A 26,527-nucleotide genomic window follows, 5' to 3' on the forward strand; every position below is an offset into this window, starting at 1 on the left:
ACAGCACCTTGGTTAACATCAGTTTAACGAGCCTGCGCGAAACACACCAATGAAGCTCTATTGGACCCTTTTGCTTCTTTGAAGAAAGAAAAACTGGGCTACGTGGAACAGAGGGTGCATGCTACGGATAGCCAATGGTACACTACAAAAAATTTAGCAATACCACTACACTAAGTCAGACCATACCATGTCTGGGCCATCCCTGCCTGTCCATAATGTTGGCTCATTGCCAACCTTAATGCAGAGCTAGCCGCCACATATATATAAAACAAGAGTGAAGCTCAAGATTTACTTGGGTCGTAAAGTTTCCTTCCCATTCACAGATGACATTGTGGGAAGTTCCATGCTGCACGGCATAGTGGAATGATTGGTCGCAAGTCTCCATGAGCTGTCGACGTGACACAGAGGCACCCATGGCAGCTGTCAGGTGCACTGGCACTCTCTCTCTCAGACCAGCGATGAGCATTCTGTGTTGTCTCGGTATTCTGTAACTGCCGGAGCAGTTTTTGTCGCCACTGTGGCCAGGGCTATGTGCAATACGGCAACACGCAGGATCCAGACTCGCCAGCAGGAGCACCGCAGTCACACTTTTGTTTCAGACAGGGGTAACTGCAAAGTGACAGCTTCGCAGTATGGCGGCGGAGGGTCTTCTTGAGATGATGATGGCCTCTGTAAAGGGAAATGACGGTGGGGAAAGAGCTACATCGTAGGTCAAATTCGCAATGGCAACAATACATACCATCCTACAGTAGTATCTTTTCAACATGATCGTGGCTGATACAGACTTTTCAAAGATTTTTGCAAGATATGTCCAAAATGCACAAAGCTCACTGTCACACTTGAGGATGTGTGAGTTGTCTGCCACAATGGATTACATAAATGGCCAGTGGCTAAATGGTGTTATGCCCTTCAGCAGATCACTTTTATTTCTTCTGTACTTTATCACTATCACTTCAGGCAATAAGTAATATTTTTTTGCTGTCTGTTGAAAGCTGCAGTGTCGTCTCATAATGATAAAAAGGGGATAGCTGTCCCACTTGCTTGGAAATCATGGATAGGTATGCTAGTTTGCTAAAGCACGATAATGTTTAGATGAGAAGCTAAGATACAAAGGGTGAATTAAAGTTTTCTTTAAGATAACATAGTGTTGCTGATCAAAAGACCGACTGATTGGATTGTATTGAATAAATGAGTGATTGATTGGATTTATTTAACATCCAAAAGCAACAAAAGGATTATGAGAGATAACCTTGCGGAAGGCACCTGGATTAATTTCAATAACCCCGGGGCTCCTTAACATCTATGAAAAGCTCTGTATATGAGCTAGCATTTTGAAATATTGTCATTAAAGCTGTGAACTCATGCTCAGCAGTAAAATAGAATAACCACCGAGTCACTGCAGCATGTCATTTTAAACAATGATGCAGGCCTTGGTGGCAGAGGGGCATGAGCAACAAAATTGTTGCCATCAGTGGCTGTGCTGATTGTGCTGAATGAAATTTTCGACCAAACATAAGCCAGGTAGCCCAGTCCTCCAAGTTCTCTATGTGCTACAATGGACAGTATCTTCATTCCAAAACCTATTCAAATTGTAATTGAGAAATACACTCTCATCTACTGATGCAGAGGAAACAAACATGCTGCCTCAACTGAAATGCCAAGAATCAATGTGCTGGGTTTTAAAGACAGTGATGTATTCCACAGCCTCCAAAATAAGCAACAGACGGTGGTTATGGGTGCATTGCTTCTACATGTACACCTATTCCTGGATGTGGAACTGCAAAGTGGACACTGCAGTTGTACAGGAGCTATGCCCATATAAAATAATTCTAAAACTGTTTTGTATGCGTTTACTGAATGGTCATTTGTAAAGCTCAGTCTAGTGGTGCGCAATTGAGTTCCGAAGTCTTGATGCAGGATGACTGAAGCATTGAGCTCTGAAGTCTTGATGCAGAATGACCAGTTACACAACTTTCTGCTGGAGGAAGGTTGTATGGCCAGGAAGTAATGGTAATGAACTTCAGGAGCATGGCAAAGCGAGCGGGTTAGGAAGATTACATTTTGAGCAGCACTCATGAAATCAAACAGAGACAAACATATGGACTGCAGTTTTATCAGAAGGTTTGCGAAGCAAACGAAATTGAATGCACAAAACTAGAGCAAAAAAGAAAATGTGATCACTGAATTCATAAGCTTACTGACTTGTATAGCATCATCAAATACAGTCAACTTTCGTTATTTTGACCCTGACGGGATCAACAAAATTCATTAAGTTATCCGGCGGGTTGAATTAAACAAGGTTCAGAAAATATGCCAAAACAGACCGCTGATTCGTTTGGTAGTATTTGCTTGAGTTTAACATGCCTCTTAATCAAGCATGTGCCCACTTTCCATTAAAAAAAAAATTAAATTATGGGGTTTTACGTGCCAAAACCAGTTCTGATTATCAGGCACGCCGTAGTGGGGGACTCCGGAAACTTGGACCACCTGGGGTTCTTTAACGTGCACCTAAATCTAAGTACACGGGTGTTTTCGCATTTCGCCCCCATCGAAATGCAGCCGCCGTGGCCGGGATTCGATCCCGTGACCTCGTGAGCGCTCAGCAGCCCAACACCATAGCCACTGAGCAACCACGGAGGGTCCCACTTTCCATGTGTCCAAAGTAAAAAACATAGAAATTACTTGAAGCTTCTAACTAAAGTAGAAATCTAAAGCGCACCCGATTTTTTAGAATGGCGGCCAGTTTCCTAAAGTCAGCTTCGCTGCGTGGTATTTAATGTCCACTTCACCGCAATAGTGTCACGTTATGTGGTAAAGCGTACAAATGCCGCAAAGGCGGTTTGGTTTCATATTCGATTGTACCCCAGTCAATTTTCAAGTGCCTTGGAAAACAAAAGGCGTCCGTTAGAATTGGGTAAATAACATATTCAGACATTATGAGCTACCGTTAGTGCTTGAAAATGTTCCCAGGGCAGGCTGAAAATAGGCGTTTTCAACGTGAGATGACGTGTGTTCAACGCATTCACTGTCCCCTAAGCTCTGCCGAGACGACACTACCACTGAAGTGGTCATTATTGTGGTGACCACAGGGTCAGGCACATGCACGCGAACAAGCCAAGTTCGAATAGGATAGAAATTGGGCCCATAGAAATGCATGGGCGCCAGCCGGGACCTTCGGTCGGGATTGAATTAACTGGAGTCGAATTAATGGAAGTCTACTGTGTAAGGTCATGCTCATTAAGTCAAGTATGGACAGCTTAACTAAAGGGGAAATCACACTTTTCATCAATTCATGATTGTTTATTAACTTATGCTTTAGTGTGATCATTGTTTTTTGTGCTTTTACACATCCTATTACACATCCTATTTATCATAAAATGAAACTTCAGTTGTTAAACAGTCCGTCTTTGTCTCTGCACACAATGCCGGCAACAGAATGATCGTATTGACACACCTGTACCATTTGTCTCAAGTGAACAGACCCCACTGCTTGCACTGCTTTAGGCAATTAGTGCGTGTAGCGGGGGAAATGTTTTCATAGGGGTTGGTATTAAAATACGACGACCTTATTTTGCCAGATAAACTAGTGCAGGGCTTCCTTGTGGCTTACAATTTCAAAACAGTGGCATCGTTTTAAACAGGATGCTTTGAAACCAGGTAATCTATGGCATGTAAGATTTAATGCCATATCTGAAGCTGCCTGCAAAGGCACCCTTGCGAAGAGATGAAGCAAAGTTAACCACTCCAGCAGCAAAAATGGCAATGAAATTATGAGTAGCAAAAAAAGTGCTGCCTCAAACGATTAAACCATATGACTTGCACTTTGTGCCAGATACAAATGCTCTTGAATGTGGTTATTTGCAGTGGTTATATGAAGTGATGCATTACATGCATGAAAATATGGTACTTCATGGAATTAGCACTGGTCTTGCATTCCTTGTTCTTATGAATTTGCGCTACTTTTGCTTCGAGCTCCGATGTCTTCATGGCACATTGTTCTCAAGATTGCTTCGGCAGTAACGCTCCCACAGAAGTGGTATTTTTCACCTACCTTTAGTGACACTGCTGCTTCATACGAAGGCAATGTATCAGAACTCCAGGAGTCCTGAGTCCGGACAGGTGCGTGCTCTCGTGCTGCTCTTAAATTTGCACTGCCACTGCTTTGTAAACTGCTCAAGAAGCCACTACTGTTGGCCCTGCGTGTGTAGAGAAAAAAAACAACACTTCCAATGTGATTTGCATTAGGAAAAAACAGTGTGTCTGAAATACAGCAAGCACATAACTACATGGCCTTACTTGGCTTACCTGAGCTAAGTGACCAAAGTGGTGGCGGCGAAAGGAGTTCACCTTACCAATATTGTTCTGAGCATGCATGGTCATCCAAGATACAACATATTTTGGCACTTATCAATTGCAATTGAGTCAATCACCTTCAGGTTTGTGCAGCTATGAGAACTTAAATAGGTCTGTTGCCACTATACTGTTCACACAATGGCAACAGATATTGTGCTAGCATTAGGAGCGTAAAAACAGAAAATAAAGTAACGCACGTGCGCGCGCACGTGCACACACACACACACACACACACAGTGCAACTGACGGTGGTCTGCTCCGGATCCCGTCAGTTGCACTTCACCCCTCGAAGTGGCAGAACGTGGGTCAAGTGAGCGAGCTCCTGAACAACTCTTCGCAATGTAGTCAATGTGGTTTAAATCATGTATCCCGGACCTCAAAGAGGCACGACATAATGTTAACGCATTTATGTCACATTTACCGCTAAATTGGCACTGAATTTTTATTTAAATATTCTGTCACGAAGAACTCACGGTGTTGCTGTCAAAATGCATTTTTATTACAGCAGGTGTTTTATTTTTTTCATCTTTGAGGAGTCCACTCATGACTAAACGTTTAGTCACATTATCGTGGCATTTATGCACTTTTTCTGGCACAGGTTTGTATTTTTTTAAACGCCCTAAGCCACAATAAGGCTGCACTATTTCTGCACAACATAACAGTGTGGACTCAAACACATCATTTAAGTGCAACAAAATACCGTGCGTTTTTTTTTTACCATTCAGATTTTTTATAAAAAGGCTATGGCCGTGAGACACCTGTCAGCTTCGCAGACGAGCTCTATGGCAAGGCAGAAATACTTTGCCGCTTCTTAAGTTACTCTGAAAGACTAATTAACAAAAGATTGTTAATTAACCTTTTTTGATTGTTAACACAAACTTGAGGGCAGTTGGTTTATATGTAGAACTTATAGGGTGTCACAATTTATGACGTACCGATTTTTTAGAAATCCAAAAAATCGCATGTAACTTTTGAGACATTCGTCATCGAAATTGAAGGCCAAATCTAGGCAATATTGGAACCGAGTGCGCCAGGCAAGGAGAAAAGGTGGCAATGGCGAAAAAGGTGACAACGGGAGTGACTAAATTTGAATGAAGGCGCATCACAGCAGAATCTTGACGGGGAAAATAGCAAGTCATCTGCGGTGCACAAGTGAACCGCTTATCCTTCTCACGTGATGTCTGGTACTTACCTGATTATCTCTTACCTAAAGTGTAAAATAGGCGCAAGTCACTCTTTCATGCTGCGTGCATGGAGGAGAAAGTGCCGCAATGCCTGCCCCTGGAAGTTTTACGCTAGTCAGCGAAGGAAAAGGTGGAAATGGCTGTGCCATGCATGGAAATGAACGGCAACTGTAGGCTAGCTCTGCAGTTGCACGCGCCTTGTAGCCCGGGTCTGCCAATCACTGCATATGCCACAATTTTTATAAGCAATTCCTCAACGCTGGCTCCATATGTTAGCGGAGGCGTTGGAAAGGTGCTGCCGTGGATGAAAATTGAGATAGTGGTTCTTGCAAATAAGTTGGTCTGTGGAAATTTGGTATGGGATAATTAGGGACTGAATAATCACACATTCTTTTTGATGAAAAGGAATAAATAAAAAGGTTAAACTAGCTAAACTATGAAAGTTACGTTATGGCTGTAAACCTTTAAGCAACCTTTTCTTAGAAAGGAAGGCTACCAGTGTTTAAGTGCACTCTGCCAGCAAGAATAGATGCTAGCACCAGAAACTGAACAGTAAAAGGTAAGTGTGCGTGCATGCATGTACAGTCCAGAGCAGAAGTCTAGAGACCACGGTATCAGCAAGAAATCTAGATTTCTTCTAGCATAGCTGTGCAACATGGAATTGTCTTAATGCATTGCACTGATCGAACAGGTGCACGTAGGCCTTACCATCAGATTTCAGCTCTCATGCCCAGGCTGCGAAGAAGAAAAGATAACTTCTCGGCACCTATGGCCCTCAGACCTTTGCTCACGACTATCCATACACACATTCACAAAAACAGACTGCACATATTTTAGTTAAAAAGCAAGAACTGACCGTTTACAAAGTCGCCACAGGGCGAGGAAGCAGCAGAGCATGCTGGACAGTGCTACCGAAACGCCAACAGCCATGGGCAAAAGGATGTCTGGAGACACAGGAGGCAGCTTCACTGCAATGTAAAAACAAGGCATGAAAGGCTCACAATAAAGTTGAGAGACGAACTTATTTGCTCAGATGAGCAACTTTCTAATTCAAGTTCATGTGAACAATGCTTGGCAGATGAAAAGTTCAGGAGAGTAGTATGTGCTTGCAACAAGGAGAGCAGCACAGTCTTTGTCAAAAGAAATGGAGCCACTAGGAACACGAGTGTCACCGAGTTCTGGCGGCACTGCATGGCAATCCTGGTGCAAGAAAGCAGAGGAGGGTGCCTCTACAGCTCCACAACATCATAGCAAAAGCATTTTTACTCAAGTAGAGCACTGTGTAATACACACTTACGTACGTTGCTCTTGTCCTCACATGCTTTTACATGTATGTGAACGTCTACACTCCCTCAGGCCTGATTAAAGACACCAAGGCTCATTACAGGAATACCAAAAGAAAAGTCATGTCCTGCAGCCTTTCTTTGAGTCCTAGAGGTGACTACATCCTCTAAAGAGCTCTTCTCACGAACGGTGGCACCCACAAAGTGTTTGAGAACAATGTTATATGGGATTATATTAAAAATTTTACACAAAATATTTGTTTAATTTACTCTCAGAATGCACGTAAAAAGTGTAAGTGTCTTTTGTGGTGGGGAACAAGTGAGTGCTAGAACGTAATGGGATGAAATACTATGCTACTTGAACCTTATGTTCAAGTAGCATTGCAATAAGCTCACCTCTGCTGCGACATTGTGGAAATAATCATCACAGTGATGCTACTGCGCACTTCCGATCTGGAGCAACTTTTGGAGCATCAGAAATTTCATTTTGGAGCACTTTGGAGCTGGCAATTTGGCATTTGTGAGCACCTAATTTTTCACATCCTGAAGCATTTCGAAAAAGTGAGTGGCAATTTACATTCAAAGACCTGAATAATCCCTACGTTATTACGAGAAGCTTGGTAAACATTTCCATCCATTGCAGATCTCATGGAGAAAAAAAATGCTCTTTTGTGCATGCGACAAACACACACAAATTGATATCGGTTCATATATTGCTAGTTTTCCCAGATGTCATTAGGTATATCCAGAAACAGAAATGATGGACACGTGTCATTGGCGGCATGCAGTTATTATAATCACATGTCATGCTGCGCTTCAAACAAGCTACAGTAGAAACCCGCTGTTATGTTCTCGGGTGCTGTGTTTTCCGGGCTGTTACGTCGTTTTCGGCCAGTCCCGGCATAGCTCCCATAGGACCAAATGCATTGGTAACCCCGCTGTTGCATCGCAAATGTGGGACCGTTCTCGCATCATGCGTTGCGAAGTGCCACCCCGCGCCGACCCGAGCAGCCATTTTGACTTTTCATGTCGCTTGGCTGGGTGGCTTGACGATGGGATTGGCCGCCCAAAGTGCCAGGGGCGACACCCCCTATGACGTATTTTCGGTTTCCGCCAGCAAAAGCATGGCCTTTGAGATCCGTATTTGCTATCTAAAGATGGTGTCTATGACGTGTTAGGGCCCTAAAATTGGTTTTGGCGCATAGATGTTCCGCATAAAGTCCAAGGGCGATAACGCTGTCGCCGCGCGCTGTAGGCTGTATGTGCGAGTGAAAGCGTGCGAGGGGAGCCGACGAGCGCAACCAAATCTCGCACGCGCAAGAAAGAAAAGCAGGAAGGAAGCGCGCCTTCTTCCGTTCGCTCGAGGCACCGGCGAGGGAGCGAGGGGGAGGGAGAGGGCGGCGTTGTACTCTGGCATCAACTGCGTACTGCGCGGCGGCGCGCGGTCGAGCGGGCCATATCTTGAAGGCGATCTGCGTTGGGGGCAGAGTCTAGGCAGTGTAGGTGCATCGGCGGCTCGTAGCTTTGTGCGTGCTGTGTGTTCTCGGCGCTCAGTTTGCGTGGAAGCAATAGACACCAGGAGGAAGGTCACTTTGTTCACTGCTGCTGCGGTGCATCCTCACGCCAGCGTTTGACAGTGCGTGTCCGCGCTCATCGAGTGTGATGTGTTCACGTGTGCCTGTGCGCGTTGACACCATGCTTGTTAATATAGTGAATAAGCGAATGTTTGCAAGTTTATACGGACAATAAAACGACTATACTTTGTACAGCTGCCTACTAACTTGCAATCGCAATCGATGCTTCGGCTTTTAGGCGAAACTACGACTTTTTTTCCACACGTAAGAATTAAAATAATATTGTGTGCAGTTCAACACTAGTCTCATTTCTCAATTTTTCCTGTTTCTCGGCTCGTGCGTTTCCCGGCTCTTACAATTTTTTTTTTCTGTCCTGTGAAAAATGTATCAGCAGGGTTCTACTGCACTAGCTGCGTTTCCGGAGTAGATAACGTACGCCGATGAACCGCCAATTGACCTTGAAGCCACGAGCCTCAGCAGAAACCGCACTTTGCCATCGAGCCGCGTTGCAAAGCAGACGCCGCGTTGGTGCCGTGTGTGGCGCTGTGGCCTAATCGGGACGCACGCGCTAGTGCTGTTTCGTCTTTTGTTCGCAACTAAGGTTGCAACTAAGGCTCGCCCTATCATCACGTTGCACGTTTTAATTCCCCGGTGTTGCAATTGGCGATAGATGCCGTCAAATCCAAGACTGTTTGGCGCAGTTTCGTCGATTGTATCAGGTTGGCGCGGTAAATCCCATTTGGTGCACTTTGGCGCAGGAGTGGAATCACTGTCATCATTATCGGCCTATTTTACATGTACACTACGGGACGGAGACCTCTCCCAGCGATCTCCACTTACACCTGTCTTGCACTAGTGATTCCAAGTTATGCCTGCAAATTTTCTATTTTCATGACACCACGTAATTCTCTGCCATCCTTGACTGCACTTCCCTTCTTTTGTGTATCTCTAATAGACCACCGGTTATCTGCGTGATGCATTACATATCCTGCCCAACTTCATTTCTTTCTCTTAATGTCAACTAGAACATCAGCTACCTCTGTTTGCTATCTAATCCACGCCACTGTCTTCCTGTCTATCAACATTAGGCCTGCCATTTTATTTCCAATCGCTCGTTGCACTGTCCTTAGCTTCTTCTCAAGCTTATTTGTTGTTAACCTCCAAGTTTCAGCCCCATATGTTAGCATAGGTACAATGTAATGATTTTATATGTTTTGCTTCAAGGATAGCAGTAAGCTGGGAATAGGCAAATGTAATTGGCTGGTGCACATATGCAGATTTGAGTTGTACATCACTGCACTTGCCATTGCATTCTCAGGATGTCACAGACTATAACATGTCTATTGCCTTTCTTCTACATGCGAGGCCATCATGCCCTTCATGCAGAGTCTCGCAAGAATGCTCTCTAGTCTTTGCTTAAGGCTCGTGTTTGTGTCCACACTTCTCCTTCCACAGGCCAGTAGCAGAATACACATGTAAATGTGCGCTGATATGTCACTGACATTTGCGTGAGGTTACCGTCTCACGAATGCCAAACTGCAGCCTCATTACACTTACTAAGTTCGCAGGATCTTGTCTCTTCATTATAGACGAAATCGTCGTGGCACTCGCAACGACTCTGCGACGACGTTCGAGAGCAGTACGTATTTTTGTCTATTTCTGTGCATTCCCTGTTGTCTGTGCAGACTTCCAGATGTCGTCGTGCTGGAGGAGGAAATGGATATGAAGACATGTTAACATTTCAACAAGAAAATACCCACAGTAAGCAACCATGCAAGTAGTGGCACTTGCACATGCACTTGAACAGAAAGTTACTGCAGTGTAGTATTTTACATCATTACGCCCTCCATCCATCGGTCCTAATTATTTCATGACTTGCATTTTTGTGAGGGCTCTGGGCCAACCTGAGCAATATCTTCATGCATTCCTTAATTGTTTTACCACCTTCTCTGTAAATTCAACATAGAGCTTTAGCCTGTATGTACGTGTTTTTGGCATTATCATTCTATCAGCGCACTGGTACGGAAATGGGGACAGCAGAGCAGGTGGGTAGAACTGCTGATGCTGTGCTCAGCCATACCACACGAGTCTCCTACTGCTTTCTGTGGCTGTGTACCTGCTGTCTTGAAGGTTTCCACAGTAATGCCAACCTCCTATCATACCATACTTTTCCCTGCCAAGAAATGTCACACAACAGAATATTCCAGCATATTCTGGTTTGGACATGTCCCCGGATGTCTTCACCAGCACTACTGTTCTAGGGAGCACCGTGCTTAGGAGTCTTCAAAAACACCCCTGTGCCCTGACCTAGGCTGGTGTCAGCCCTTGAAAGGGTACATGCCGCTTCTTGCTAACTATTCTTGGCAGAACCTTTCCCCTAAGTTTAGTTATGTGAGAACAAACAGAGTCATTTGCCACGAGGCCACTCAGACTGACTCTGGTGATGCTGCTCACAAACGTTGGTGCTGTGCAAGTAATCACATTTATTCAACTAACTTTGCGCCCAGGCCACCAAAACAAATATAGTGCATGTGAGCCCAGACACAATTATGACGGTAGAAATTCTGTTGAAGAGCTGAGAAAATTTTCATATGTCCTCCAGAAACATCTGCTCTGCTGACAAAAGTCACCTCTGTGAGTGCAGTCTGCAAGACACTGTGCATTGCAGTTGTGCCATTTCGCCAGCAAGTAAAGTCTTTACACAGCAACCCTATGCCTGCATTGCAGTACTATCACGGGCAACAGTACAGGGGTGCACTTGTGCACTGGAATGTTAAGGGCTGTTGTCAAGTGCCCAAAGAACTTGTTCAGGCAGTGCTGTGAACCACATGCAATTTGAATACAGATATTCATTCAACAAGATTATATGCTAGTGCAAATGTAGTCAAGAAGGCTGATGTACTAGATAAAAAGTAAAAACAGGCACCGCACATAAGAACAAAGAGTGCACGTCTTGATTATTATCAAGTCACTGTGCTTGTGATTACCTGAAAGAGGAATGCAGTTTTCTATAGTTTAAGCGATCAACTTTAGCTCGGATTCGACCATGCTGTTGATAGTCATAGGTCATATTCGTGCTACTATCATAAGTGCACGCAAGATACTGCTGGATACCTTTACTAGCGCTCATTGTGGAAATTGCAATGGGGAATTGCAAATTCTACCCACTCTGCATTCTTATAAGTTTGTAACAGACCAATTTAGTGTGAGATCAGTTATATCGTCACATACCTTTTGCACACCTGAGCGGTGATACCTGTACAGGATAGTCTGGCTTGCACCTGCAGACATTGTTGGCATCGCAAGCTGCGTGCCTGGCGAAGCGGCAACTAAGGAACACGCATTTGCTTCCGATTTGTGCACTGCCTGCGCACGGAAAGGAAAAAAAAAAAACAGAAGTTGAGTTGGGTACGCATATGCCCGTATGACAATATCAAAACAATTATCGTCAGTACGCACGTTTCGAACCAATCTAAACAAAAACGTCCGAGATGCGCTTTTCGATAGTGTAGCAATTTTTGACTATACCCAGTTGCAGCATGTAAACAATTTGGAGTCCAGCAATCTCACATATACATGCAAGCATTTACGTCCCAAACGATGCGTTCCATCAGCAGCGTGAAGCTAGAAGAATGACTAATACTAGAGATTCTTGAACATAAAGCATAAGCGCAGGCTTTAACCGCTACGCAAAACTGACATCGTTCAAACTAGTGCTGTAAATCATGCGGACGTCGTTAACGCCACTAAACTACGTGGGACAAAATTCCAAGAACGGAAACACGCTTTCATCTTTGTCAGTCAACACCACAAGTCGCGAAGAGTAGCTACAAAACTATGCAGACTGCTCGTCGCATCAGCGAGTAAGTGAAAGAGGGTACTTCTCGGCAGACGAACGCTAGGTCCATTTTCCTGACAACACTTGCTCGAGTTCAGAGCGCTTTCACTGGTCGCACGAAGTAAACAAGGGTTTGACCGCGCCTTGCACAGACGCAACACCGCCTCAGCGTATCAGACACAAGAGCGAAGCAATGCCTCACAACTCACAGCTTCCAAAAAGCAGGAAGAAAAGGACGCAGCCGTAAATGCGTCCGCACTCCGTATACATGATGGCACAACACACAACCAGTTCGTCAAATGACCACTTCGGCCGCCAACAACGCGTTACACAACATTAGAAAACACACTGACGTTCAAAACATGACGTCTATTTGGTGAAGCACGTTTAGAAGGTAGTGCCATCTAGAAACGAGTTAGCAAGCCTTTTCAATATGGCAAGAATTTCTTAGTACTTTATAATACGCTACCACTACTGGCTTACTACTTAGCTCGGAAATATTATTGGGCGTCTTTTTAGGTGTTTGACAGCGAGACCGCTCAATATAAATCGTAAAGCACACCGGACATTCCGTCAGCAAGATCACCTGGGTTGTGTGTGTTTCCGGCCGGCATTCTCTGGCCTCCCTTCCCGTTTTAGCCTCCGTGATCTGGGACCGAATTATCGCACGGTCACTTTCGGACATGGAGTTTTCTGCAATATTTATTTGTATAAAACTATGTTTTCAGAGACATTAGGTCTGTACGATTCGCCTGCACTTTTTGCAGGAGTTCACGGCGCATGTTCCAAGTTCGTGCCGTTTTCACATGGGAAGAGGACTTGGCACCCGTAGGTACCGCGCCCCAGAGCTCACATGTACTCATCAACCCAGCATCATTCGATACATTGACCCCGGCAGCGTATTTATAATTGCGCCCGAGCCATTGCCCAAGCCCAGTGCTCGACCGCTGGCGCCGCCATGCGCCGCTCGCGCGTACCATCTTTCTAGCCGCACCGCGCGCGGCGCCCGATTCAGGCGGCCGTGCCAGCCGCTGCCGTTGGAACGGAGAACACGCTGTGCTGGGGGTGACTAGGCACAACTGTGGCTGCTGTTAAGGGCTCGATGCTATTCCTAAATAAACGCATCACTGTTTTGATGATCCAAATATAATCTCTTTATCGGGGAGGGAGCAGTCTACCTGACTGGAGCAGTATTTTTTTTATTTGGGGTGTTGCTACGCTGCGCTCCGCAACACCCCAACAACCGCCGCTTCGCGTCGGCGCCCGGCACCACGGCTGCCGCCGTGGCACCGGGGTTCAACCGGCCGCACCGCCAAACAGAGAGGAAAAAAAGAAAATGGTGATACAAAGAAAAAAAAAGTTTCAAGCCAAGGGCGGGATTCAAACCCACATACCAGCGCTCCCTAAGCAAGCGTCGTAACCACTACGCCATACTACAGCAGCAGCGCACTCTGTTGCGCCAGCACCGGTTCCAACTCTGTGTTCCACTGAGACTAACGGAAACACGCCAAGTTCGTGCAGCGCCAGTTCAGAAGTGCAGCCGCACCGCGACGTTACTGAAACGAACGCAAAAGTGTCGATTTGCTGCAAATCATGCCCGCGTTTAGTTGCTGGCGTTGTCCAGCGTGTGCCGTGATTGTATCGGGAACGTCCAGCTGTGTCAGATTCACGGCTGCCATGCCGTGAGGAAAATTGACATTGGCTCTTTGCGAGTACTCCGACAGCAATATGAGCAGTATAGCGGTGAAAAGTAGCAGTGCTGGTGCGTAAGCTAGTGAGACCTACGCAAAAAGTTCGTGTACCTACTTTGAATTCGATTTCAAGAGAGAGAAAGAAAGGAAAGACAAGGAGGTTAGCCAGTATAAATACCGGCTTGCTATCCTGTACTGGGGAAAGGGTAAAGGAATAAAAGGTGATAGAAGAAACAAATAAAAAAAAATTGAAGAAAATTCGCGCAAGCGCCTTTACTACCTGTCCAGGAACACGCTCGAGGGCCAGGTGGAGATGGGCGCCATCGCTACCAATTAACGGCGCAATTTCTGTCAGCAGCACGGAAATTTGAATGGGACAGCGTTAAAATCCGGCGCCGGCGTCGATGTCGGCGTCCGTGGCGCGGCGGTAAAAGTCATCCCCAACCACCCCGACCCCGACCGCGCAGGCCCTACGCGTGGCGCAAGGTGTTAGTGAACAAAAAATGAGTTTCTCAGGAAAATCTGCCAGAAAAATGGTAAAGTACAACTTAACCACAACATACAGACATGGTGGCGTCGGATTGTAATCTGAATGTACGAGAAAACATAATTCTGTTACAAGCAAACTCAAACACAAACCCCTTTTCCAGCATTTATACAGCGCTTGCATGTAGGCTCCCTACGGCAGGTCAGATGCGTTTTGGACACGCGCGCGCGTCGGGGCAATAGCAAACAACTAATAAAATAATTTTAAAATGTGTTGGTGCCTTCACATTTTAGTATAAGACGACTTATATTGCCTTGAAAAAACGTCTTCCCAGTAAAGCCGACTTTAAGGGGATCGGTGTAAGCTTGGCCTATGTATGCGCTGGCTTTCCCACGTTCTGTGTTGCAGTGAAGCCTACCGAAAGAAAAATGCGATGCGAACGGGGCCCGATAACGCCATCGCGTTCCACTCTTAAGCATCCTCCAATTGTTTAAAGCGACAGCTTTAAGGGCCCCGTGGCGCAGAAAATCAGGTGTCTTCGGCGTTATTCGCGAGTGGACCGTGAGTTGACCGTGACCGAAAGTTTTCTACCAATCATAGCGCGCCGCGCCGCGTTTCGACCAATCACAGAACGGCGCTCGGTTCCTTTCAGCACCACGAGTTGGCAAGCGACAGCTTTAAGGGCCCCGTGGCGCAGAAAATCAGGTGTCTTCGGCGTTATTCGTGAGTGGACCGTGAGTGGACCGTGAGTTGACCGTGACCGAAAGTTTTCTACCAATCATAGCGCGCCGCGCCGCGTTTCGACCAATCACAAAACGGCGCTCGGTTCCTTTCAGCACCACGAGTTGGCGCTCACCTCCGCGCATCCAGAAAGAAACAATTGGAAATTGAAATGATTGGAAAGGGAAATGATGGAAAATGTTTTATTTGAATTGAAGGTATCTACCCAGCTCCCAGTTTAGGCTCATCTGGCCTCCTTGAAGCCCTTAGGTTGAAGTATTGCAGTGGGAAAGTAAACATGTCCTCAATAGAGCTTAGTAAGAGGCGGCTGGAGATTTGGTGGCAGAAAAGTAAGGAGACCACAAACAACGGAGACGTGCAAAAACAGAGTTCCCAGTAATGGTTCAAAAAGTTTGATGCTGGGAATTCTTTGTATCTGTGTGTTTTCCCAAATATATAGGTAAGACATTAGGTAAAATAATAATAAGAGCATGTGCGTCCATCCGTCGGTCCGTCCGTCCGTCCGTCCGTCCGTCCGTCCGTCCATCCGTCCATCCATCCATCCATCCATCCATCCATCCATCCATCCGTCCGTCCGTCCAGAGACCGCACGTCAAGTCCAGATGGCATCCCAATTATGTTAATAAATACATTGGGCCCAAAATTTAAGCAAACATTAAGAGAGGTAGGGAGCAAACCGATAATGGACGGTAAAGCCCCCGAGGGGTGGAGACTAAGCAGGATGAGCATGATTTATAAGGGAAAGGAGGACAAAGCTGACATAAACAACTACCGTCCCAAAAAGCCCGGCCCACATGGAGCGAACTTTCACGGCGAACATGGCACGGCCTGCACCAGCGCGGGGGAATGCCAGCGTGCCGCCGCCGTGCTGCACCCACATGCGGTGAAAAACAGGCGGCCGCCGCAGCCACGATTTCAGTGTTGCTAGAAAAAGCATGATTCCATTCCCAGCGAAATGCAGTGAAAAAAAAAAAAAAAGAAAGAAAGAAAAACATGTAACATCGCACGATATAGAACCTGCGAACGAATTTCGTCAGAAGAAGGATTTTGGCAGTCTGCGGAGCGCCTAGATCCAGCAACGTGGTTGCAGGCACTCTACCAACCCTTGAGCCCCCTCGCCTGTCGCGTACTGCAGATTCCCCCTTCTTCTGCGGCATGTGAAAGAAACTGGTCGGTGCTTGGAAATGTGCTTACCGTGCTACGTACACAACAGCCTCGCAGGGGATCGCGTGCAAGAACTTATGTACGCGCACTCGAACCTCAATGTTCGGAAGGCTTCGTCCCCTGCACAGCGAAACGTTGACGCGTCAAGCGGAAATCAATCGAACACTGATTGATAGAAAGTTGCCGTAGTTTCACCCGAAAGGCGAAGCATCAATTGCGGGCAATTGCGATAGTAATTGATGCTTTTATGAGCTGTAGTTTTATCAGCTTTATCAGTTTTATAAGCTGTATAAACTTGGACATGCAGCAGCACCAGCGAACGCGCAAAACTGTTGTCGACGCCGTCGGCGTTTTGCCCGCTTTCGCAGTGCCGAACGAGCGCGGTGTTGGTGACTGTTGCCGGTGCCTCTGGGGGCGGCTCGGAGGTTTTCGACGAGATCAGGAATGGGACACTCGTCGAGCAGCGTCGGAAATCTTACCGACCTTCTCGCCTCGCAACGTTTTGATATAAATACGCATTTGTTGCCGCATCTAAACGTCGCCTCCCCTCCCGCCCTCTCGTCCCCCACGGCCTTCCCGCGACGGAAGAAGTCGCGTACAGTGAAGTTTGCTGCGATTGCTGCGCCATCTGTCGCAGCGCCGCCAACAATAATGAGACGGCCAAAGCGCGCGGAGGTATTCGTAGGCGCGGCGTCGCTGGTGCTGTTCGGTCGTTTCTGGCGTTGAGACAATGTCATCCTTCAGCTCGACTAATTCTGATCCATCGACTGAAAACGTACGGAAAAGGAAGAGGAACAAGTGCCGGTACTGCTGCGTAAAAAACTGCCACAGCCACGAAGGCCAGCCTGGCGTGAAATTGTACCGATTTCCAGGTCGTCCGTGGGAGCAAGAACGACGCAAAAGATGGATTGTTGCTGTTCGAAGAGTTAAGTAAGTGATTGTGAAAACAGCGTTTTCCTAGTGTCAATGTAACTATATGCTTTAAGGTCTAGCCAGGTCTAGCTGCTTGAGGTTCTGCAACTGTATTTGTGTGCTTAGCGCGGTTGGAAGTGTATGGAGCACGTTTTGCTCAGCAAGCTTGCGTAGCGCGAGATTTTACGCGCGAATTTGTGCCTCAAATGCTATTGTAGGCTGCATGCGAACCTTCGTTGATTTGCTTGCATGCGTGTAGTCCGGTAATTAGTTGTTAAATTGCGTTTTTCTGTGATACTTTCAGCGAAGTAAGTAAACTCGGTTTGCCTTGATTTTGGGGGTAGTGGTGGTGCGTGTAACATCTAAACTTCCAATGCCTTCACCAAGTGGCGCCCGCCGTGAGACTGCTCGCTCTCATCAGCGCTTTGTGGCGTGTTTGCCTCGTTTACCGTCACGTGAAGAAGTCATTCGGTTACTGCATGTGCGCTCTTGCTTGCGGCCTCATGCATAGTGCACTGTGTCGTCAGTATGACCTGCGTAATATTCGCAACCATACTCCTCTTGTTTTCTTCAGCGAGAACGACGGCTCGACGTGGATGCCGACTCAGGCGAGCAGGATCTGCTCCAAACACTTCGTGAACGGCAGCAAAAAGCACGATAGCGACACACCCTGGCTATCACCCAACTATCTTCCCAGATGTTTACAAAGTTCGTCCTATAAAATCAACCGACCAGCTGTCGAGGTATGGAAGGTAAGTGGTCAATCATTTTGTCATCTGCCTGCTGAGCCTTGTAGTGCTTATCAATATTCAATGCAGTTGCTGTTAGTACTGTGTACTTCAATTATAGAGGCTCATTTGCTTGTTCCTATTAACTTGCAAATTCAACTGTTAAAGCCGAGCTTAAGACACTGAATAGTGCGAGAAGTGAAAGCTGTTTCGACACTTCTTTTTTCTGTGTACTTTCAGGTGGAAGAAAAGAGACGAGGTAAAGTCAGTGGCATCCGGAGAAGGTTGTTGCACCATTGCCAGTACGGATACCACACGGGGCAGCCAAGACACAGATGCAGACACTGCAGGTCACAATTACTCTTTGCGTCCACCTGGCTTGGAGCTGCTCTGCGCTGCTGCTGCATCACTACAGGTGGCACAAGAAGATAAGGCAAGTCTCACAGGAAGCAATATGTAGTGACATAAAATTGATACATTGTAATCTAAGTATTAAGCTTATGCGCGAGTTGTCAAGGGCACTTTTATTCGCTTGGATTGCCTCAATGCACTTCTGCGTGGGTATGGCTCACAGTGGAGCAAAAGTTTGTGAAATAATTTTATCTGTCTTTCAGGCCCAGTGAGTATATCATTTATATAGCTGGGTTACCTTTAATGTGTGCATCATTTTCTAAGCTAACATTTACATATAATATTGCTTTTCTTGAAGACATGTAATAATTGTTCTAAAACTCCCAACGTACGCATATTCTCCTAAAGTTGTACCCGTGTGTAGTTTCTTACCTGATTTTCCATTGAGTGTATGTCTTTTTTTTCTTTTTTTTTTCTTTCAGGCATGCCAAACTGACGGTGATTTTGCGGCCTCCAGCAGTTTTAGTCTTCTGTTGTGTTCTTTGCAGGGTAACGAATCATGCACCCAGGTTGAGCACAAAAGTGTTTGTAGTGCAGCAGTTCAGTGCAAACCGCCCATGACTTCACGCCATAGTGGATTTGACCACAGAACTAGCTGCTTCACTGGCTATCAAAGTGTCAAACAGTGAGCGCCTGCTGTCAGGGACCTGTGTGGAGTGACACTAGATGTGTTTGCTCTACTAATGAGCATAATGCCAGCCTGTGCAGAGCGTAGCTGTGACATTCCAGTAGCAGACAGGGTTTTGATGTTTCTGATGAAGCTTAAGCTGGGCATCAGCTATTAATCTCTCGCAGTACTCTTTTCAGTGAGTCAAAATACAGTGTCGCGCCACTTTAATAGTGTCCTGAGAACTCTGAGAACTGCCACCCAGAAGTAGATTTTTCGTACCCCAGCTCATGTAATAATGAAAACAATGCCCGAGTGCTTCAAAAAAAAACTACCCAGGCTGTTCAATGATCATAGACTGTACCGAGGTGCGTACAGAACGGCTTAGCACTGTGCAGCAGCAACGAGTTATTTACTCCCACTACAAAGGAGGATATACTCTAAAGTTTCTTGTGGGCATTACCCCGTGTGGTGCAGTTTGCTTCTGCTCAAAGGCCTATGGTGGAAGATGTTCTGATGCATACATCACTGTAGATTCTGGATTTTTAGACTTAGTGCAGCCAGGGGATGTGGTCATGGCCGACAAAGGATTTCCGGGGATAAAGTCTGGGTTGGAACAGGTACAAGCTGTGTTGGTGATGCCTCCCTTTCTACAAAACAGTGACCAGTTCAGTGAGAGGGAGGTAACAGAGACGTACAATATTGCACAGGTTCGTATTCATGTTGAAAGATTTATCCAGAGAATTAAGTGTTACAATATCCTTAATACTAGAGTGCCCACAGAGCTGATCTCGGCAATGAGTGACGTGTTTCATGTATGCTGTGTTCTTGCTAACTTGCAGCCTCCAATCATTCGTGAAAGGGGGTCTGCAGGTGAAAGCGTGGAATATTGTTACGGAAGGATAGGAGGAAAGAAAAGAAGATCGAGAGACACTGGCTGCTTCGTGTTGTTGCTGGTCAGCTATCTTGACCGCACTAACTCTACTTGTGTATATATTGTAAATACATCCAGTCTATACTCCCAACATCCCCGTAACATATTGGTGAGAGGTGCGGGGTACCAAGGCTGGAAACGGAGCTCCGCAGTGGACGTCGCATCACCGTCCCCACCATGACTGACGGTGAGCACGCGGGTTCAACGTCGTTGCCGCCTGCAACGTCACCACCGCCAGCTACGTCGTCGTCCCCATCGGTTGTGGTTGTACAAGCCAAGGATCCCGGAACTTTCTGTGGGACCGATGGCGCCGACGTTGAAGAGTGGCTGGCTATGTACGAACGCGTGAGTGGAGTCAACAGATGGGATCCTACGCTTATGCTAGCTAACGTGTTGTTGTACCTAAGAGGCACGGCAAAAGTGTGGTACGAAAACCACGAAGAGGAGCTGACCAGCTGGCACCAATGCAAAGAGAAGCTAAAAGAGTTGTTTGGCCAACCAGCCGGCCGTAAAATTGCCGCAAAGCAGGAACTCGCCTCCCGTGCCCAAACCCCCACAGAGTCCTATGTTTCGTATATCCAGGACGTGCTGGCGCTTTGTCGTAAAGCCGATCACGACATGACTGAAGCTGAGAAGGTCGGGCACGTGCTGAAGGGAATCGCTGACGATGCCTTCAATCTGCTCATGTGCAAAGGCTGTTCTTCAGTTGATGCTATCATAAAAGAGTGCCGACAATTCGAGCAGGCCAAAAGCCGCCGCGTCCTGCAACCATTCGCCAGACTTCCAAATACTGCCGCAACGTCGACGTGTGAAGATCAGCCCACACAGCAGCATGCGTCGCCATCAGAGGACGTGGTGCGAATCGTCCGACGTGAACTGGAAGCGATGGCGCCCGCAGCTTTCTGTTCGCGTCGCCCTGACGCTACCCCTCTTTCAGTTCCCCTCGTTCAAGCCATCGTTCGCCAGGAACTTGAAAGCATGGGTTTACATTCTGTCTGTGCTGTCGCCAACCCCAGAGCCAACGAACGCCCTTCTACTCTGTATGATCCACCACGACACTTCCCTCCGCGTTATCGCAACCCGACTGAGTGGAGAACTGCGGACGACCAGCCGATATGTTTCACCTGTCGCCGTATTGGTCATGTCGCCCGATACTGTCGCAACTCGTGGCCCTCAACACCTCGCATGCCGACCAACCTGCACGTTTTTATGGAAATTCCCGCCGTGTTTCGCCCTCCGCCGAGTCTAACAGTGCCGACAACTCTGCCAGGAACACGTGGTACAGTCGCTCACCATCGCCTCGCGGACACCAGTCTCGTTCATCACAAACACGTCGGCCATCTTCCCGTTCGCCGCTCTCATCGGTTTTCTGACCACCCCTCCCATACTTGCCCACTTTGATCCATCTGCCCCGACCGAAGTCCACACTGACGCCAGCGGCCACGGCATCGGTGCTGTTCTCGCCCAGCAGCAGAATGGTACCGAGTGCGTGATAGCTTACGCCAGCCGCCTGCTGTCACCTTCTGAGAGGAATTACTCCATCACCGAGCGTGAGTGCTTGGCTTTAGTGTGGGCTGTCGCCAAGTTCCGGCCATATTTGTACGGCCGCACGTTTTCGGTCATTACAGACCATCATGCCCTCTGCTGGCTGTCTTCCCTCCGGGACCCGACAGGACGGCTTGGTCGCTGGGCTTTGCGGCTCCAGGAATTTTCTTTTATTGTCATCTACAAGTCTGGACGTCTGCACAAGGACGCTGACTGCCTCTCTCGTCATCCCGTGGATCCTCCTGATCCTGTTGCACATGATCCGGAGACCTGCGTGTTGGCTTTCACTGACATGTGCGACATGTGCGCTGAACAACATCGCGACGAGTCCTTGCAGGCCATCATCGCCGGAGTGCAATCTGGCAGCACCGACGGCCCGTGCCGCATGTTCGTGCTGCACGACGGCATCCTCTACCGCCGAAATATCAACCCTGAGGGCCCTGAGTTTCTCCTTGTCCTTCCTCGTCATCTACGATCCGTCGTTCTCGAGCAACTTCACGATGCACCAACGGCGGGACACCTTGGAGTTTTGCGCACATACGACCGCGTACGACGCCAGTTCTTCTGACCGTGACTCTACTGCTCTGTGCGTCGTTATGTCGCAACTTGCGAATTGTGTCAGCGCCGGAAAAAACCTCCCCTGCCACCTGTCGGACGACTCCATTCAATTGAAGTTCCCTCTGAACCTTTCTATCGCGTAGGCCTTGACCTGCTTGGCCCTTTTCCGACGACGACTCGAGGGAATAAGTGGATCGCCGTCGCTACCGATTACGCGACACGCTACGCGATAACCAAGGCAACCAAGGCGTTGCCGACTAGTTGCACAACTGACGTCGCAGATTTTCTCTTCCATGACGCCATCCTCCGTTCCAGCTCGGCTCCGGCTGGTGGCTCGGTCGGACCTGCTTCACTGGCCTCAATCGGCTTCTCATGGGGCCCGGAGCAGGCTCACGCGTTTGCCGCAGCCACGTCGCCTTTCGTCCCCTGTGGCTTTCGACCGCGTTCTTTCGGAAAACTAAGCACTTCAGCCCTCGGAGGTGGTGCTGCATTGACAACTACTGCAGCAAATCCTCTGTCTGTGCCCACCAAAAAAAGTATAATTGACGTTAAAGTAGACGGCGTACCTGTCAAAGCACTCGTCGACACTGGAGCCCACATATCTGTCATGAGTGCTAGCCTACGTAGACGTTTAAAGAAGGTCCTCACCCCAGCAACTGCACAAGTGCTTCGTGTACCGACGGTGGCGTGCTGGTTGTTCTCGGAATGTGTACTGTGCGTTTAAGTATAGCCGGCCGCCCAACTTCTGTTCTCTTTGCTGTGATCGACAACTGCCCTCACGACGTTATCCTTGGGTTGGACTTTTTATTCAACCATTATGCTCTCATTGACTGCGCAACCGGCGTCCTTCAGTTGAAACTGCCTCAACTCGCCGATGCTCCAAGCACCGCGCCACCGCGCCTGTGCTCGCTTCAAGATGTGCGTCTGTCACCCGAGGCAGTCACTTACGTCGCTTTGACCGCACAGCCACAGGTTCCTGACGGTGACTATGTGCTTCGCCCCATCGTCGACGTGCTTTTGAACCGAAATGTTGCTGTTCCGCATACGCTGATCACGGTTACGAATAATGACGTCATCCTCCACCACGGTGCACCTCGACAGTTACTAACCGACCGCGGCCGCTCGTTCTTGTCCCGAGTTGTTGACGACCTCCTCCGCTCTTGTGCCACAGAGCATAAGCTGTCCACCGCCTACCACCTACAAACGAACGGTCTTACGGAACGTCTCAAACGAACACTCACAGAGATGATGTCGATGTACGTCTCCAATGATCACCGCGACTGGGACGCCACGCTGGCCTACGTGACATTCGCGTATAACTCGTCCAGACATGACACCGCAGGATATTCGCCCTTTTATCTTTTGTATGGTCGCGACCCCACATTGCCATTTGACACCATCCTACCTTCTGTGCCACGTGTTAAAACTGAGTACGCTCGTGAAGTCATCGATCGCGCTCACATGGCGCGTCAAGTCGCTCGATCTCGTCTATTGGCATCGCAGGATATACAAAAAGAGTGGTACGATCGCCGCCATCGCGACGTTAAGTTCGCCCCAGGTGCTTGGGTGCTCCTCTGGTCACCATGTTGTCGTGTCGGTCTCTCCCAGAAGCTTCTCTCTCGCTACACAGGGCCTTATGAAGTCCTACGTCAGGTTAACGACGTCAATTATGAGATCTCGCCGTTACAGTTTGATCCGTCCTCAAGTCCGACGCCAGTTGACATCGTGCACGTTTCGCGGTTGAAGCCATACTTCGCTTGCAGTTCTTCGCCTGACATGCGCCGAGACGGCACTTCAGCACCCGGGGGTCCTGTTACGGAAGGATAGGAGGAAAGAAAAGAAGAAGATCGAGAGACACTGGCTGCTTCGTGTTGTTGCTGGTCAGCTATCTTGACCGCACTAACTCTACTTGTGTATATATTGTAAATACATCCAGTCTATACTCCCAACATCCCCGTAACAATATTATATTTTGATGTGTTAAATTCATGACTCCGATCTCGACTGTTATGCTTACTAGGTTTCGAGCTTATTTAAGTCTTATATAAACCAAACATAGTGATGAAGGCGTATGTGTGAAGTTCCATTGAATGTATGCGAGTGTTTGTGTTAGTTTCGAGCTTATTTAAGTCTTATATAAACCAAACATAGTGATGAAGGCGTATGTGTGAAGTTCCATTGAATGTATGCGAGTGTTTGTGTTTAAAAGCTAGTCCTGTATAGTTACTAGGATAGTTCTGTGAAGTTATTTGCCAGGCTGCATTCTGTCTAAAAGGAATGTTAAGCTATCAATCTTGTAAGTCGTGCCTTGCAATGTAAATAAAATCTCCTATGTGTTCTTTTGAATCTGCAGTGTTCTGCCATTTAATTATTTTATGTGGGTGTAGTAAATACAAATGACTGGCTGTACACATACCAACTAATGATTTCTACAAGATATATTTTTCAAAATTTTCATAAAAGAAGAGTTCGGAGTTTTGAAGTGTGCCTCTAAGAACAGCTGTGTATAAGCATACTAGGTTTGGTAATTGCCAATTTCTGATTTACAAACTCAGCTGCAAGTGTGTGCATTTGATGCTACCGTGCGAGACAACAAACTTATGCAGAGGAGTGATTGATTACATTTATTCTATCAATTGAAACAATATAGGCTTCACAGCTTAGCAAGCGCGGGCAAAAACCATGCAAAATAAAAATCTTCTAAGTAACGCACAGCCGCACAAAGAAAACTTTTGTATTTTTGCACAGGAATAGTAATGCTTTCCTTTGAGCTGTACACAAAAAAGAAACATTTTTCAATGCCACATATGTACATTAGGAGCTGCACCTGAGTGTAGTATTTATGTCCTTTCACCATCTCTAGCTTTCCATTGCGGTACTTAATGTGTGGCACAAATGTGACAAAGTTTTCGTAATCTATGATTTTTCCATCTTTTCTGGAGAAAGGGCACTTGATTTCGAGTAGGTGGGTTCCATCTTCCTTTAAAACGAGGCCATCTGGCCTCCCACACAACCACGGCTGTCTATAGGGTGAAGCACAAGTCCTGTCTGGAAAAGAAGTAACAGTGTTCAGAACTTGAAATAAGAATTAAAAAAAAAGGATGTGTCTATTACCTCAACTACATCTGCACGCATTTTTACCTGGAACTCTCTACGAGCTACTGGCTCCATCTGTATACCTAAAAAAGAAAAGGATTTTCCCCCATTAATATTGTGATCAACAACACTGAATCGCATACCATAGGATGTGGCTGTAGAAAAAAATCGTGGAGCATGCAGGAGTGCATCTGCCAATTCCTGGGGAGGCTTTCGGGACCGAAGAATCGTGTGTGCGAGCGAGCATGTAATGTGCACTCTCCTTTCTTGGTGCCACCTGTTAGTAAAATAGGTGGCATTATTATTTTGGCAATAGAAATATGCATGCCTAATTCGAACAGTTGAGTGCATCCATGAAACTAGCACCCACCTTACGTTCCGCGACTGACCCTTGGTGAGCGCACAGAGATGGAGTGTGTCAGCACACCGCACTTTCGCATTGTAATAAGCCAGTTCTTGCTGGGCCATTAGTGCTTCATGCTCTTTTTTTCTTATGAGCACTTTGGGGTAAGTGCACTCTACAGTTAATGTGTGAAACACTTTTTGTGGTTCTTTTAGAGTGCATTTTAATAGAGTTATTTGCTCCCGTAGAACAACTTCATGGACAATACTGTCAACAATATCTCTGTAGATATTCTCCTCGGAAGTTTCGTCACATTCTCTAAGAATCCTTGATGTAGCACATTCGATGTCTGGAAAATGAGTTAGTACATAATTGGGCTCTAATGCGGCAGGCTTTTTACCCCCAACGTACGGGTGCTTGTTCACTGTGGAAAAAAAATACACAGCCCTATGTATGAGATAAAGCAGACATGAATGACACTATGCTAATCCTAACAAAGGCAACATAAATTGTATTAGAACAGCTGCATAGTTGCACATGAAAACACCCGATTTCCGAAAGCAATACTTTTTAGCGCAATTCATGCAGACAGGGGACTAAGTGCTTACCACCGAAAAGGTCTTCGATGGACATCTTGTCGTCTATTCTCGGTTTTTTGGATGGCACACCCCAACACTTTGGGCCAGTCGTGCTTGATCGGTCCTCATAACGGACAACGAAAATGGCTAGTGCTGCGCAATGCTTGCAGTCTCCCCTGCCAGCCATCCCCTGGGTGGATGGCTGGCAGGCGCTCCGCGTACGGGTTTGTACCTATCTGCCACGCCTAGCACGCCACCCAGGGCGATCCCCCTCTTTCTCTTTACTCCTCTCTCCCCTCCCCCTTTTTTTTTCTTCAAGTGCAAATAAAGATTATTATTATTACCTGCAGCTGCAGCGCCCTGCACTTATTTCGCGGCCAGGTCTGGTCAGCTGCAGCAAGTGTGAAATAAGATGGCCTTAGTTATGTGAGCGAATCTGAAGTTGTCACGTCACATTGCGAAACAGACGCTTCGAGAGGAGACAAAAATGTGACCAAGGA

The 26,527-nt window shown here is 47.0% G+C and overlaps 2 protein-coding genes and 1 pseudogene across 2 annotated transcripts; 1 reads left to right on the top strand and 2 right to left on the bottom strand.

Moving 5' to 3' along the window:
- Positions 1-440: 440 nt before the first annotated feature.
- Positions 441-12,646, bottom strand: LOC119455570 (uncharacterized). The gene is made up of 6 exons (XM_037716970.2): positions 12,442-12,646; positions 11,626-11,760; positions 9,952-10,098; positions 6,394-6,505; positions 4,052-4,196; positions 441-669 (listed from the first exon to the last, which is right to left on the bottom strand). The coding sequence occupies exons 1-6, from the start codon at positions 12,500-12,502 to the stop codon at positions 583-585; spliced, it is 687 nt and encodes a 228-aa protein (XP_037572898.1). The 5' UTR covers positions 12,503-12,646; the 3' UTR covers positions 441-582.
- Positions 12,647-13,909: 1,263 nt separating this feature from the next.
- On the top strand, positions 13,910-24,378 carry LOC125946311 (uncharacterized; annotated as a pseudogene).
- Positions 24,379-24,573: 195 nt separating this feature from the next.
- LOC125946312 (uncharacterized) lies at positions 24,574-26,190 on the bottom strand. The gene is made up of 3 exons (XM_049669035.1): positions 26,058-26,190; positions 25,125-25,873; positions 24,574-24,888 (listed from the first exon to the last, which is right to left on the bottom strand). The coding sequence occupies exons 1-3, from the start codon at positions 26,080-26,082 to the stop codon at positions 24,664-24,666; spliced, it is 999 nt and encodes a 332-aa protein (XP_049524992.1). The 5' UTR covers positions 26,083-26,190; the 3' UTR covers positions 24,574-24,663.
- Positions 26,191-26,527: the final 337 nt, after the last annotated feature.

The sequence above is a fragment of the Dermacentor silvarum genome, chromosome 6 (genome assembly GCF_013339745.2).
Source record: "Dermacentor silvarum isolate Dsil-2018 chromosome 6, BIME_Dsil_1.4, whole genome shotgun sequence".
Classification (NCBI taxonomy): Eukaryota; Metazoa; Arthropoda; class Arachnida; order Ixodida; family Ixodidae; genus Dermacentor; species Dermacentor silvarum.